At 46.0% G+C, this 14,987-nt stretch overlaps 1 protein-coding gene across 5 annotated transcripts in view; it reads right to left on the bottom strand.

Annotated features, from left to right (window-relative positions):
• Nucleotides 1-14,987, bottom strand: part of NID2 (nidogen 2) — a 65,599-nt gene that overhangs the window by 6,767 nt on the left and 43,845 nt on the right. For all 5 annotated transcript variants that reach the window (XM_033188035.1, XM_033188036.1, XM_033188037.1 and 2 more), the window contains 5 exons: nucleotides 8,959-9,078; nucleotides 7,967-8,200; nucleotides 3,682-3,903; nucleotides 2,903-3,072; nucleotides 233-362 (listed from right to left, as the gene is read on the bottom strand). In XM_033188035.1, the coding sequence (XP_033043926.1) occupies nucleotides 233-362; nucleotides 2,903-3,072; nucleotides 3,682-3,903; nucleotides 7,967-8,200; nucleotides 8,959-9,078 (876 nt within the window). The remainder of the gene's footprint in view (nucleotides 1-232; nucleotides 363-2,902; nucleotides 3,073-3,681; nucleotides 3,904-7,966; nucleotides 8,201-8,958; nucleotides 9,079-14,987) is intronic.

Genomic DNA, 14,987 nt, shown 5'->3' with positions numbered 1-14,987 from the left:
GTGAGTTCTTTTCTTTTGAGAAGCACTCACAGTAGGAATCACCTAATTCATTCCTTACGTATGAAGGTGTTTGCTTACAGAGGGGCTAGTCTTATACTGCTCAATAAAATGACTTGCCTAGAACTTAACCTCCCCTAGTAGAGAAAAATCGACGGGAGACTTCAGTGTCAAGTAGACAAGTGACTTTGTAGAATCAGATGAAATGCAGACTCTGCTGAGTGAAGCTGCTGACCTGAATTCACGATCGTCTCAGGCTCTGCTCCCAGTTCCAGACTGGCACGGCTGATTGTCCGTCCAGCGACATCTGTCCAGTACACCATCCTCTCCCGGCAGTCGTAATCAATCCCCACGATTATGGAGCCCTTTGTGCACCAAATCATAGAATTAGAAGAATTAGGTTACATTTCCCCTTTGTTCACACTCAGCTGCCTTGCTCATGCACAGCTGCAGTGAGCAACACTGCACTGTGATCCTGCAGGCAGCAGAGCAGAGTAGCTGGACATGTGGGCACTCTGGGGTGATATCCAGGCTCAGCCACTTACTAGCCATGTAGCTTTGGGCATTTAACCTCTCTATGCCTTTGTCTCATTTGCAAAATGAGGCCAATAGTGTACCTGCTTCATATGGTTTCTATAAAATTAATACTGTAAATGCTTGTAAAGTCTCCTAATCAGTAATTGTTATACAGTAAGCCCTTCAATAAGTGCTATTATGACTGATTTAAAGAAAAAAAAAATCAGCCCCTTCAGTAATTACAGGACATGGCCTTAAGCAAAATAAGTTTTTAATATTTTACTGGGTAAAAACTGAATCCTTTCCCAATGTCATCAGCACTTTTCCAAGAGCCTTAATAAAATTTGCCAATATATGCCAACAAAATCTACTCTCCCCTCCTCTGTGAATATGAGATCTTTCCTCTACCTGAAGTGCAATCACCTGTACTCTTGCCCCTGACTCAGGAGACAAGACATTGGTTATATCCTGTATTAAAGTATAGCCAGGCACAGTGACACGCCTGTAATTCCTGTCCGTTGGGAGGCCAAAGCAGGAGGATTGCTTGAGCCTAGGAGTTTGAGACAGCAACATAGTGAGACCCCGTCTAAAAAAAAAAAAAAATTGACTGGGCATGGTGGCACGCACCTGTAGTCCCAGCTACTCAGGAGGCTGAGGTGGGAGGATCGCTTGAGCCCAGGAGGTCAAGGCTGGAGCAAGCCGAGATGGTGCCACTGAACTCCAGCCTGGGCAACAGAGCTACACCCTGTCTCAAAAGAAGGAAAAAGTCTATAATTCGTTGGGTTAACGAACTAGGGAGTAGTGATCATCCAACTTCTAGCTAGTGAGGTCTCTCCTCATTGCTAATGAATGAGTCTTTAAAAAAAAAAAAAAAAAATGCTGAGTCTGATATTTTTCAAAACTCCGCTTCATTCAGTTTTCAATCCAGGCTCCTGCTCGGAGAAGCCAACATTCAGGGATTATCTGGCTGTCCCTGAGGTCATACAAGTTCCTGCATTGCCTAACAGCCTCCTGGGGCTTGGCTTCACTTATGCCCCCTGGGAGCATAGTCAGCACAAGAAAGATTGTACAAAATGGGATTTGGCTCCAGTAGCGGGGTGGGAGGGGAGGGCTAAGGTCAACTACACTTTTATTTGAAAATTAAAAGGTCATTTGTCCCAGGCAAGAGTACACATTCAAATGAGCTTCCATTAACCCGGGGAATCCTGGGATTCATCAACCCATGTCATAACCTCAGGTTACAGAAAACGTCCCAGTGTTTTCCTTTAAGTAAATTTCCTTAAAATGTGCAAATAACCCATGTCCCATTTCTTTCAGTTTCTCTACCACTACCATCACCACCCTGTCCCGGTCAGGGGCATGTTCAGAAAGGCAATCAAGCTCTATGACTTGACTAGAATAAAAGAGGGTTAGCTTAAAGTGATGTCAACTTCTTAGTCTCTACCTCTTCCAGAGAAAGTTTTACAAAACAATGTGCGAGTTTTCTTGGGGGAGGGGATAGGACCCAAAATCTTAAAAAGAACACATCTCTTCCTGAACACTGGCTGTTTCTAAGCTTTTCTGGAACCAAATAAGTAGTTCATTTACAGAAATAAATGTAAACATGAATGCCGTACTATTCTTTCTTACGGATGAGCAAGTGCCTGGAGTGTGAAGTTCAACAATGGAATTAGATGATTTTCCACTGTGTCGATGCCTTTCTAGAGAGCTACCCTTGTTTTCCCCCCATTTTAGAGAAAACCCTCTCCCCAGAATGGGGTGCCTTGCATTAGGGAGGCTGCTGGCTCAGGAAGCATCAAGCATCCCCTGGGGAAGGCGCCATCCACTCCTCTCCCAGCGTCACACACACCAAGTTTTCATCTAGAGTCAGGGAAGCTTAGGAAAGAAGTGGGTCAAAGGGACAGAACCAAAGTGAAAGGGAAGGGCTGCAACGGCGAGACAGTCATTAGCTGACTTCCACTTGGGAGTCCCCAACAAATCGCAGACACCACACCTTGTGGCTAGTCCTGTCACTTTGATTTCCAGGATTTCTATGGAGATGTTATGACATACAGAGAACCCTGAGGACTTACGGTAAGAGTCTGTCCATTTTCTCTTGGATCACCATACAGCCTCCATATGCTGACAAGGCTACAGTTCCCTTTCCATATATCTGAAACCCCATGAACAAACCAGAGAGCACAGCCTTGGTGACAGGTGACCCCCAGCAACAGACAGCCCTGGTTCTGTGGTGGTGGCATCGGGCCCATGCCAATGGGCTGCAGCTCAGAAACCCTCCAGGACTTCCCTGCCCCAGTCCACTGCACTGCAACAGGGTCTGTGAGGTGGCTCCCACTGGGAAAGCCACGCAGCCCCCGCGCCCCCCGCCCCCAGCAGAAATCCACTTTACATGCAGTGACAGCAGGGTCTTGGCTGCATCCTTCTGAAGCCTGGTGCCATTGAGGGGCAAGTAGCCAATCTGCTGGCCCTGGGTATAGAGCAGGAAGGTGCCCACAGATGGAGGGGTCACATCTGGCCGGGGTGTGGGCCGGACCATGGGTGGAGCGACGGTGGGTATACCTGTGGGAGAGAGGGTGGGAGAGGAGGAAGGGGAACAAGGACAGGCAGGGAGATGGGAAGAAAAGTTACTTTACGACATACCAGAGCCTCCAAAAATATCAAAAGTTCTTTGCCCAATGCAGATGTGCTCCAGATGTTCTTCAAACGAAATTTTAATTTCCAGGGTTTTTTTTTAAGGATTAATTATGTAAATCTGCCATTTACTAGGCAAGAAGGCAGCAAAACACTTCCCTCAGAACAAAGCAGAACAGGTTTTTTGTTTTTCAAGAAAGAAAACAAAAAAACACAGAGCCAGCACTGTGTCAGCTTCCTTTTAGGACTCCAGAGTGACACGTGTCCCCTGTCGCCCTGGGCTTGGGAGGGGGAGTAACTGCCTGCTGAACCGAGTTGCAGATGTTCCAATTATGGAAACTGTTAATGACAAAAACCAGACACCAAATGCAAATCGGGATCTTGCGTGGACCAGATTATAAATTAACATAGCACGTAGTGACTTCTTTCATTAGACCTGGTGACCCCAACACGCCCCCCTACTTCACCACAGCAGACAGCATCCCTAGCAAAGGCCTTAGGTTCAGCTGAGGGGAGTGGGGGCGGCCTGGTGCTTACACGCAGGGGTGGTGCCTGGCTGGGAGCGGGTGCCCTGCACCTCTCTGCCATCTTTGTCCACACACCAGCAGAAGTCGCTTTTTCCATGGCACTGCAGGGGGGTGAAGTGGCCCAGGTCATCGCACTGGGGCACGTACTGGTCATCCCGGGGGGTGCCGCCATAGTGCTCCAGCAGGTTTTCCCTCCAGCGCTCACAGATGGTCGGGGGCCTCTGGGTGGGCTCTGAGCAGATGGGGAAGAGGGAAGAAGAAAAGCCTTTGATTGTGAGCCAAGGACAGAATGCAAAATATAGCTCAAGACCCCATGCCTAGCCTCCTGGCCTTCCTTCTCCTACTGTCCAGGTCTCAGCCAAGCCCACGGACACCAAACTTGGGAAGCAAATGTGTTCTAAGTACTCTACCATGGGAATCAGAAAGAGATCATCTGATGCTTCTTTCTTGCCAGGAGGGTCTGTCATCAAGGCCCAGCCACATCAAGAAAGAATAAGAGGAGGTAAGGTCAGCAGTGCAGCTCACTCAGCCTGGGAAGGGGCATGATCTCCCTCTGGCCAGGAGAGGCCCACAAGGCCCATCCTGCCTGCACCTCGGGCACCTCTGCTGACGGAGCATTTGTGCAGGTGATCCTTGGGGACTCAGTGGCCGAGGTGATGCTTAAAGCCAATTTGTATTCATTCCCCACTTGCTTCAAGCTTCAAGCTCCAGGACCTGCTGAGGAGAGGGCCGTCTTGCGCCTGGCCAGTGTGTGTCTTAGAAAGTATTACCAAAAGCCAGCCGGGCGCGGTGGCTCAAGCCTGTAATCCCAGCACTTTGGGAGGCCGAGGCGGGCGGATCACGAGGTCAGGAGATCGAGACCATCCTGGCGAACACTGTGAAACCCCGTCTCTACTAAAAAATACAAAAAACTAGCCGGGCGAGGTGGCGGGCGTCTGTAGTCCCAGCTACTCGGGAGGCTGAGGCAGGAGAATGGCGTGAACCCGGGAGGCGGAGCTTGCAGTGAGCTGAGATCCGGCCACTGCACTCCAGCCCCGGCGACAGAGCAAGACTCCGTCTCAAAAAAAAAAGAAAGTATTACCAAAAGCCCAACTATGCCACGGCGCCCTCTGTCTATCCATTGGAAAACTACATGGAATAATGGTAAAACTGAGTGGAATTAGTAGTGAAGCATAGCAGAGGTGGTGGCAAACAGCTTAAAAATGGTTCTCACAGAGCCCAGTTTCCAGAAGTGTTCTACCCACACTGCGCCTGAGATTATCTCAAAGCTGAATCTTTTCCTGCAGGCTCTAGCTTCCTGCCATGTTGCCCTTTCCCCCCCTTTCTCCAGCGTCCTCCTCTTATCCCCTCCCTCACAGCTCTCTCTGTGGTTAAAGTCCTTCTGGCTTCGGTTGCAAAGCAGTTTCCTCCCAGGCTGCTCTCACAGTGCCATTGAGGCTTTGTTCAAAATACAGGTGGTTCTGAGCAGACTTTGCTGCAGCAGGTTATTGAGATAACTTGTTCATTTATGTTAGGACTACCCAAAGGAACTTAAACAAGAGGAGGTGCTTCTCCTTCCTTTTTAATTCCTGCAACTTAAAGCGTACGGTCTGCAGAATCACATAGCCAATAATCCTACTTGCTACCACCATTTGGATGTGTAATAGAAATCAGAAACTGATAGAAACTGAGCCCCTGCCTTCACCATCAAACCAGCTGCTCCCCTAGTCTTTCCCATATGAGTAAATGGCACCTCCATTTTTCCACTGCTCAGACCTGATTATCCTTAACCCTCCTTTCTTCCATCATCCACATCTGATATGTCAAAAACTCTTTTTAGCAGTACCTTCAGAATCCACTTAGAATATCTTTACTTCTCCCTACTGTACCCCCTTCACCCTAGTCAAAAAGCCTCATTCTCTCCCTGGGATTTCTGCAACAGCCTTCCCACTGGTTTTCCTGCTTCCACCCTTCTATGCCCTCACTCTCTCCAAAACCAGTGTAAACTCAATTAGCAGCAGCCAGAATGGTCCATTTAAAATATAAAGGCATTTCATGTCACTCTGCTCAAAACCCTCCAATGACTCCAAAGAACAAAGTTGGGAACATTATGATCAGGCTCCAGCACCTACAGTTCCTCTTGGAACACAAAAGACTGTGAATGAAGTTGTCAGAGCTCATACCCAACTAGCTCGACTGCATGACTCACCAGAGTTGGGGGAAGCGAATGCCATTTAGTTGTCACTGTAGCTTATGACCCATGGGAGGCAAAGCTCTTTTTAAGACCCCATGGAGAAGGTAAGACTCTGACTTCTTCACCCAAATGTGTCTCAATGGAACACAGAGAGGGAAATGCTACTTCCTCAAACACTGCAGGATTCCCTGGAGAAGTTCCCAACTCCACCCCTGCTCCATATTCAGACCTCCAAGGATCCTTTTTGCTTTAAGGGACCACCCTGTGCTGTGTGTCTGCCTTCCAAACAAAGAGATGCACCTAACTCCTGGGAAATGGGTGTCTCAAATCACTCATACATGGGCATCCCTTTCATTCGTTACTATTTGCTACTTTTCAACCCAACCATGAATGTCTTTCTCTTGTGCTTCTGGTTGGTAGGGGTTTAAGTATTTTGAAATCAGGGCACAGAGCATCCTTACCCTCCCTGAAGCTGACCCCATCAAAGATGAGACCAGTCAGAGATAGCAGCCGGGTCCAAACCAGTGCCGAGAGAGTGTGTGGGCAGGAGAAAGTCCGCACAAGGGAACACGACCCTATTTTCATCATTCACTTCTCAGTCTCTTGGTTCCCCCTTTAAAATCATTGTCCTGAACACATGCTTGTCTTAATAAATTTAATCGAATTCTGAACCATTCTCCAAAGGCACCTCCCAACCATCTGATTTCTTCAAATCCCAGATGGAGTTAGAACGACATTTTCAAAGAGAAGGCATTAGGGAAATAGAATTTCTCTGTACCTTTTTTGGACCTTTAAAATCTTTTCCTAAAAACAGAAACAAAGAGGGACTATGGATCAAGCCATTACCAATTTTTACCTATATGAATCCGGGAACCACCAAGACCTGGCTTTTTTTTATTTTTAAACAGTCTTACTCTGTCACCAGGCTGGAGTGCAGTGGCACTATCTCAGCCTACTGCAACCTCCGCCTCCTGGGTTCAAGTCATTCTCCTGCCTCAGCCTCCCAAGTAGCTGGGACTACAGGTGCATGTCACCATGCCCAGCTAATTTTTGTATTTTTAGTAGAGACAGGGTTTCACCATGTTGGCCAGGATGGTCTCAATCTCTTGACCTCATGATCCATCCGCCTCAGCCTCCCAAAGTGCTGGGATTACAGGCATGATCCACCATACCCAGGCAACAATTAACACCATTAAAAGGGGAAAAAACTATTGGGGTAATTCTCCAGTTCTTCTTACTTTCACACATTAAAAGCCAAGACTAGTATTTATGGAACCCTTCTCGATAGTAAAAATGGATCTTTGGATAGCAAGCTTTATAGGAATCATTTTGGCTAAAATGGTATCAAGCCAATCCTATGCTCTTCATTAAATAAAGTTTTTCTGTAATGATTAAGGAAAAAAGTTTTACCCATCCCCGAATAATTCAGCAAGGAACAGAAAGGTGCCTTATCTGCCTGCTGTTGGAATCGACTGTGAACACTTGATCACCGTGCCCCACGCAGATGTGGAATGCTCAGATGGTAGCAGGCATGTTCTCAGATTGTATATGGGCTAACCAAAACCAGATGCCTGTGCCTCCTCTGAGATGTTGGGCTACGTTACAGAGGGCTGGGATTGTCAGTTTAGAGAAAACTAACTGGATCCACCAGCAGGTGTCATTTTTCTTATTTTTCCTATTGATATTAACACAGCCTTCATACTGTTTCCTGTCATTCAGAAGGCAGAGGTAAGCGAGATAGTTACATACGAAGGCAGTTTTCCTTCTCGTCAAAACACCAGTCTGGCCAGATCTTCTAACTGTCACATCTCTCTAAGATGCTGTAACAGGTCTAAGGTAGTGGGTCTCAGTCTGACCTACATACACAATCTCAACTTCCAGTTTGTACTGGACAAGGGTCTAAGAGGCCAATGTGTAACAGATCATGTGTCATGTATTGTATATCTCTATGTCCTTATGACACAAACACGAATATATGTACGCACTATTATTCAAGTCTTCTCAGGAGGAAAGAGGCTATGAAGGATGGTGACTGGTCCTGTGCCTGCATGGTCTGGGCAGGAATTATGATCTACCCACCACCAGTGCCATTCTGCTTCTTGAGCCCCAGGCCTAAGCTCACCTGGTGGTGGTCCACAGTGAGGCGGTGTAGAGCCAGGTGGAGTCTGGGTACCAGGAAGTTCATGACCATCAGGGTCTACGCACCAGCAGAAGCCAGTGCTGCCATGACACTGTAGGGGCAGGAAGTTGCCCTGTTCGTCGCACTGGGGGATGTGGAACCGGGCCCCAGGGTGGGCATACTGGGCCTGGGCATGGCGCTGCTGTTGTTCACAAGGCGTCAGGCTTGAGGTGGAGTCTTCCAGGATCAAGGCAGAGGAAGACACAGAAGAGAAATAGAAGGCATTGCAACCCATCCACTTCACCAGCCCACAGCATGGCATGGAAAGGCCTGGGATTTTGGAGCCCTAGATTCTTATAATACCTTGCCACTATTTATCTCATCTCTCCCCGGTTCTTCCAGTTCATCCTGTAGGTCCCTAGGTCCCTAGCTGGCTCTAAGTGTAAAGCAGCCCAGCCCCTCCCTATTGTCATCTGGGGAAAATGAGGGGCAGCCATGGCATCTGCCCAACATCCCAAGAGACTCTGGAGAAAACAAGCCAAAGCTCATTCATCCCGAGGCCCAGAGGTTAAGTCTGAGAAGCTGCAGGCCAACGGCAGTCACTAGACTGCACCAAGCTGGCCAAGCTCCTCTAACACGGTCGCCACGGGCTTAACCCTGGCTACCAGCGCATATGGCTCCTGTTTAATAAGCTTGATCTCAACACTTCATCCAGATTGCACTCATCAAGGTCAAGCGGATCACTAGGGCAGTTAACCAGAGCTGCTATGAGATGGGACGATGGGTGGGTCATCTCCTGCAGGCCTCCAGGAATGTCACAAATCAGTGAACTATCAGTAAACTAGGCAGCAGGAGGTAACTGAGGAAAAAAATCCACAGCCTGGAAAATCCAGCAAGGCTTCAGACCAGGCTAAATCAAGAGTGGGCTGTCATAGAAAAATACCCTTGAAGGAGCTAAGAGATTCATGTGCCTAATCTGGCCCTCTAAAACTTACCAGGTATGCACTGAAATCCATCGCCATAATATCCGGGTTGACAACGGCAAGAGAAGGAACCAGGAGTATTGTAGCAGGTAGCTGCGGGGTGACATCTGTTTTCTGAGCATTCGTCTATATCTGCAGAGGTCAGAAACAGAAGAGAGAAGCAAAGAACACCATGACTTCACTCACACAATCTGTGCGACTGCATGGGCTTTGGACATGTGGATCATCACCCAGTGAGGTGTCAGCTTCAGAAGACCTTTGAGCATGAGCAGAAAAATGCTGACATCTAAAGGTAGGCTTAATAGAAAGGAAAAAAAAAAAAATCAAGGAACATGTGAGTTAACACATCAGACTAAACATGTTCAGTGTAGAAATCAAATCGGTAGTCACTCACAGAAAAAAAAAAAAATACATCCTACAGCATGTTTCATTGACAGTGAATTCAAGGAAGTTAATTACCTTTGAACTAACCTTTAGACTACAAGTCATTAACTTCCTTTCAGCAATGCTGCAACAAAGACAAATATATCCAACAATGGTTTTTTTTTCTTTCTTTCGTTGTTGGCACCATCTCTATGTAACTAACATTCGTCTATAGATGCAAAGGAGCCAGATGAGGCCCCAAATATTTTTCAGCTAAGAAGCACATTCCATCTTGCCTACTCAGAATCTTACTATCTAGAACCACACCCCTATTAGCCAGGTATTTTCTTTACTTTCCACTTTTAGAATAAAGAAAGAATATTATCTAGGGTTTTAAAATAATACTTAGAAAATGGAAATTAATTTTGCCGAGCATATCAGTATAAACAATTCAGGCCCCTACACTCTCCACATGGCACCACGAGGATTAATTTTCACCATCATATTTCTCAAAACTACAAAATCCTGACACTTCAAACAAAAGCCAACTTACATTCCTTTTATTTAATGAAATCTGCATATGACGACAATGTCCATGTGACAAAGTCCCCCCCCCACCCCCTATCCCCAGCAGAAAAAAAAGCAGCTCTGAGAATTGAATGGTTAAAACTAACTCCCAAGGGATGAGATAAGCTATCTTTTTTTTTTTTTTTTTGAGAAGGAGTCTCGCTCTGTCGCCCAGGCTGGAGTGCAGTGGCCGGATCTCAGCTCAGTGCAAGCTCCGCCTCCCGGGTTTACGCCATTCTCCTGCCTCAGCCTCCCCAGTAGCTGGGACTACAGGCGCCCGCCACCTCGCCCGGCTAGTTTTTTGTATTTTTTTAGTAGAGACGGGGTTTCACCGTGTTAGCCAGGATGGTCTCAATCTCCTGACCTCGTGATCCGCCCGTCTCGGCCTCCATCTTAAGAGACAGGAAGTCTTTCAGAGTAAAAGGAGGATAAACAAAGGGTGTAGGTCCAATTAAGGCTTGGCTGAAAATAAAACAAAGCAGTGGTTCCATCCATCGCAATAACCAAAAGTGTCTTTAAAATGTGTGAATAGAAGAAAAAAATGTGGGATGGTGTGATCAGTGTGAAACCTAGAAAATGAGCGTGTGTTGCATCAGTATGGTGCAGGCCATGGTAGAGACACATCAGCCTGGGAAGAGAGAGATCTGAAGCCCTAGATTCGATGTGAGTGGGTTGGGAACAGGGCTAGCTCCTCACCCAGCCTCCCATGACCCACATGGAACCTCTTCTAGGGTTACCTGCACCACCCTTTGTCCAGACCATGCTGTCACTGGCTTATCTTCTAGTAACTCATGTTCTTTCTTGAGTACCACTAAGTATACACACTGGGTATTAAGCATAAGGTGTTCTGTTCACTGGAGAGGAATCTTTTATGTTATAATTAGAAAGTAAGCATTCTGCTTATCTTCTGTCTCTGGGGAGTTTAGTCAGCATATATCAGTTCCTTGGAGTCCCCCCCCAAAAAGTTCTGAATACTCAATGCAACCCACAGAGTCTCCACCCAGGTGAGTGGTTGGCCTCCCTGGATACCATCATTTCACCTACAAAGGCAAGAAAGCAGATATTAATTCATCTGCAAGGGTAGAAACAAACCAAGTGTTCTGGTTGGCTCCTCAGTTGCCCAAAAATCAACCAATGTTGTCATAATTATCCTTGAGCTTGGCTCTGTCTCTTCAACAGGGCAACTCAAATGCCCAGCTGGGCAAAACCGATGACCTGACCGTCCAACACCTTGGACCTGGAAGAGGCTGTAAAACTGGCTGTAAAATTAAAGCTGTAAAAATTAACATCCAGCCAAATGCAGGAAATTAAAGCTATTCACAATACACATGCTAAAAGGACTTCTAATGGTAACAGGAACCCCAAGAAATGACAGGAAGCAGGAATTCCTGAGACACAGGGCCTATTTCTGGAGCCCATGGAGCAGTTTCTTAGTGTTATTTTTGAACTAAAGAGAGAGGGGATTCCCCAGAGCTACCAGATAAATCACTGATGCGCTTAGAACCTTCAGCCTAAAAATTCTGACTAAATCTGAAAAACCAGCCTTCCTCCCCAAAGATACTGTTGGCATCATCAAAGATACTAAAGTTTTGGGTAGATAGAAGCTATTAGAAATGACCAACAAGGAGAAGAATGTCCCCAAAGAGACTGATGATATCACAAGTGAGAAATTCCTGCCCCAAAGATCGAGACTCCCTGAATTGCAGTCCTGACTCCTCCTTGGAGGGCCTCTCACACCATGATAGAGACGAGAGTCCAGCTAGTCCCTCCAGGCCCTGAGCATGCATGCACAGGACTTCACATATCAACAGAGAAAACATGGAAAGACTTTCAGCCCCCTGGCAAGGGAGGAACTTTATTGCACCATTGGAGAAGGAGGCCACTGCTTATGCTTAGTCATTACTAGCAGGGGTCTGTAGGGACTGCTATAAAGACAAAAACATTCAAGTAGTATTAGAGCCCCTTTCTCACTCAGGTAATGAAAGGTAGCTTAATCTCAGTGCAATCCTCCACCCTATCATCTATTAAGCTGGTAAAGAAACTGTTTGGAAGATGTGTTAAAAATCCTTTGAGTTCATGCTTTTGTGCTTCAACATCCTTCTCACTGCCCCAATACTGAGCAAAACCACTAGGAACTGCTTGATGATAAACCTAACCACTGGCCTCGAGTTCCCCCAGGCTCCCGCCCCTTCACCACCGCCCACTTGCCTTTGAGCCCAGTGAAATTTCCTGGCATCAATTAACCTCAAACCCATCCCAGATCCCAATAAAGGCTTCAGCCCACAGGTCCCACTTCTCTTTCTACTCCATAATCTGTTCAGTTGGGCATCCTGCTGATTGCACCCCTGCGTGGCATGTGGTGAACCCACTCCAGACCTGTGAGTGTAATAAACTACTTCCTTTCAAGTTTCACCCTTGCCTCCTCCTGTATTTTACCATATCATACCCAACATCTACCTACATTCTTGGAACAGGAAACCTGGCCAGGCACATAATGGAGACAATGCTTTTGTTATCAAAAAAGAGAGAAGCTAGGTCGGGTATGGTGGCTCACACCTGTAATCCCAGCACTTTGGGAGGCTGAGGGGAGTAGATCGATTGAGCTCAGGAGTTTGAGACCAGCCTGGGCAACATGATGAAACCCCCTCTCTACAAGAGATACCAAAATTAGCTGGGCATTGTGGTATGCACCTGTAGTCCCAGCTACTTGGGGGGCTGAGGTGGGAGGATCACTTGAGCCTGGAAGGTTGAGGCTGCAGTGAGCTGTAATCACACCATTGCCCTCCAGCCTGGGTGATAAAGGAAGACCCTGCCTCAAAAAAAAAAAAAAAAAAAAAGAAAGAAAGAAAGAAAAGAAAAAGAAAAAGAAAAAGAAAAACACCAGGAAACCCGAGAAAGAATAATGTCAGTATGTCAGTATCTACCCTTAGGCCCCTCCTGAGTAATGATGACTCTGGGTAATGGGCCATCTGTAACCCAGCTTCTTCCACTCACACTTGCTCCTCCTGGGAAGGTCCCAAACTCAAGACAATCTGCTTTTGTGCCTGGCCAAGTCACAACAATCCAAAAGGACAAACATGTCTGAGAAATATCCAGCTCACACTAACACAAGTTTGAAATCACTCCAGATTGAGGGAAGCTGCAGAGGATTTAACTCTACTTGGATAAAAGCCTCCTGGCTAGTGACTCAGACCAGACTTGAGAACCCAAATCCAAGTGCAGCCTCTCCAGGGAGCTGGGTTTTTAACAAACTGTGGCTGGAGAAAAACTCCCACACCCCCTTATTGTTAGTTTGATGGAGTAAAAGAGCACATGTGCTTTAACAATGCATAGCTCCCACAAAATACAGCCTCTATTCTTTGGTCACTGAGACACATGTGTACTATAGAATGCCTTTAAATATGCACACATACACATATATTTCTATATTTATTCTTCAAGTTCCTTTCATGATTAGCCTAGCCTGATTTATGCATGGGTCTTTAAGAAAATGACCATTCATTCTCTACTACTCCACAATCTGGAAGTTTAGAAGGCAGCCACATGGTAAGTGGCTGTGGTAGGCAGCCTCTAAGATGGCCCCCAGCAATCCCTACCTAGTGGGATTCATGGTCTTGTGTAATCCCTGCCTTTTTAGTAACTTGCTTTTAATCAATAAAGCAACATTGAAGGGATGTCATTTTTGTGATTATGACTTCCATCTTGCTAGCAGACTTTCTCTGGCATTAATAAAGTAAGCTGTCATGTTAGAGAGGCCCAAGTGACAAAAACTGAAGGCAACCAACAACCAGCAAGGAACCAAGGCTTTCAATCCAATGGTCCTCAAAGAACCGAATCCTGCCCATAACCATGAGTGGATCTTTCCCCAGTTAAGCCTGCAGATGAGACCACAGACCCACCAGACACTTTGACTGTGGCCTTGTGAGAGATCCTAAAGCACAGGACCCAGCTGGGCCATTCCCAGGTCCCTGGACCACTGATATTAAATGTCTATTGTTTGAAGCTGCTACACTTTAGGGTAATTTATTACACAGCAATAGGTAACCAATACACTGGGGAAGCATCTGATGGCTTTGGCATATTTTTAGTTTGTAGGCTTTGGAAAGAATCCTAAAAGCAGAGAGCCAGAAATCAAATAGGGACAATTGAAAATGGCAAAAATAGAGAGGGCAAATAAAAGACAATACTTAAATTCCCAATATGAAAAAGCAGCCAATTTCAGAGCTCTAACATGACCCCAGAAGGTAACCAAAGTCTTGTAGGGCAAATAGAAGAAAAAAGGAGGGAGAGAATAATCATTTTAGAAGTGATCAAAGCATACAGCATCTAAATTAATATTCTGATTAACACTCATCACATCTAGGCTGAAATTAATTTTAACTTCTTTGCTTTAAACCAGAGCACTAAGGAATTAAATATTTTAAAAGCACCATCTCTGCTGATCTGAGCAGCCAGATGTTTAAATAAGAAATTCTACAGACAAGACTTTTCTCAATGGATTCACATTTCTTAGAGCTGGTACTAGGGTTAAACCAAACCAAATGATGTGTTCCACAAGAAGGAAAAGCATCATTCCCACTGTCAGGCTGTGGCATCTCACCCTGAACTCCATACTGGTAGAGGGTATCTGTAAAGAGTATATTACAGATATACTCAATGTTTTCTCACCAGTATATCTATGACAGATGGAGCTCCTGGCTGGTTAAGTGGGACAAACATCTGTGAATTACAAATCTACCTCATTCTAATTGGGAAATACTCTTTATCTAGAGTTAGGGGTGTTTATTCAAGAGGTCCATAGTCTTCTTATATGACTGGGCCTAAAACCAAGACACACAGGAATCCCAACTGAGGGTTACCATCTGCATTAGTCAGTTTCCTGTTGTTTATAACAGAATATCTGAAACTGAGTAATTTCTAAAGGAAAGGAATTTATTTCTTATAGTTCTAGAGGCTGAGAAGTCTAACGTCAAGGGGCGAAATCTGGTGGCAGCCTTCCTGCTGGTGGGGACTCTCAGCAGAGGCCTGAGGTGGTGCAGGACATCACATGGTGAGGGGGCTGAGTGTGCTAACATGTTATTTTAGGCAGGTCTCTCTTCTTATCAAGCCTC

Source organism: Trachypithecus francoisi, unplaced genomic scaffold, assembly GCF_009764315.1.
Source record: "Trachypithecus francoisi isolate TF-2019V2 unplaced genomic scaffold, Tfra_2.0 Lachesis_group3, whole genome shotgun sequence".
Classification (NCBI taxonomy): domain Eukaryota; kingdom Metazoa; phylum Chordata; class Mammalia; order Primates; family Cercopithecidae; genus Trachypithecus; species Trachypithecus francoisi.
The sequence above is the reverse complement of the archived record's forward strand: the minus strand, read 5'-3'. Positions and strand labels throughout refer to the sequence as shown.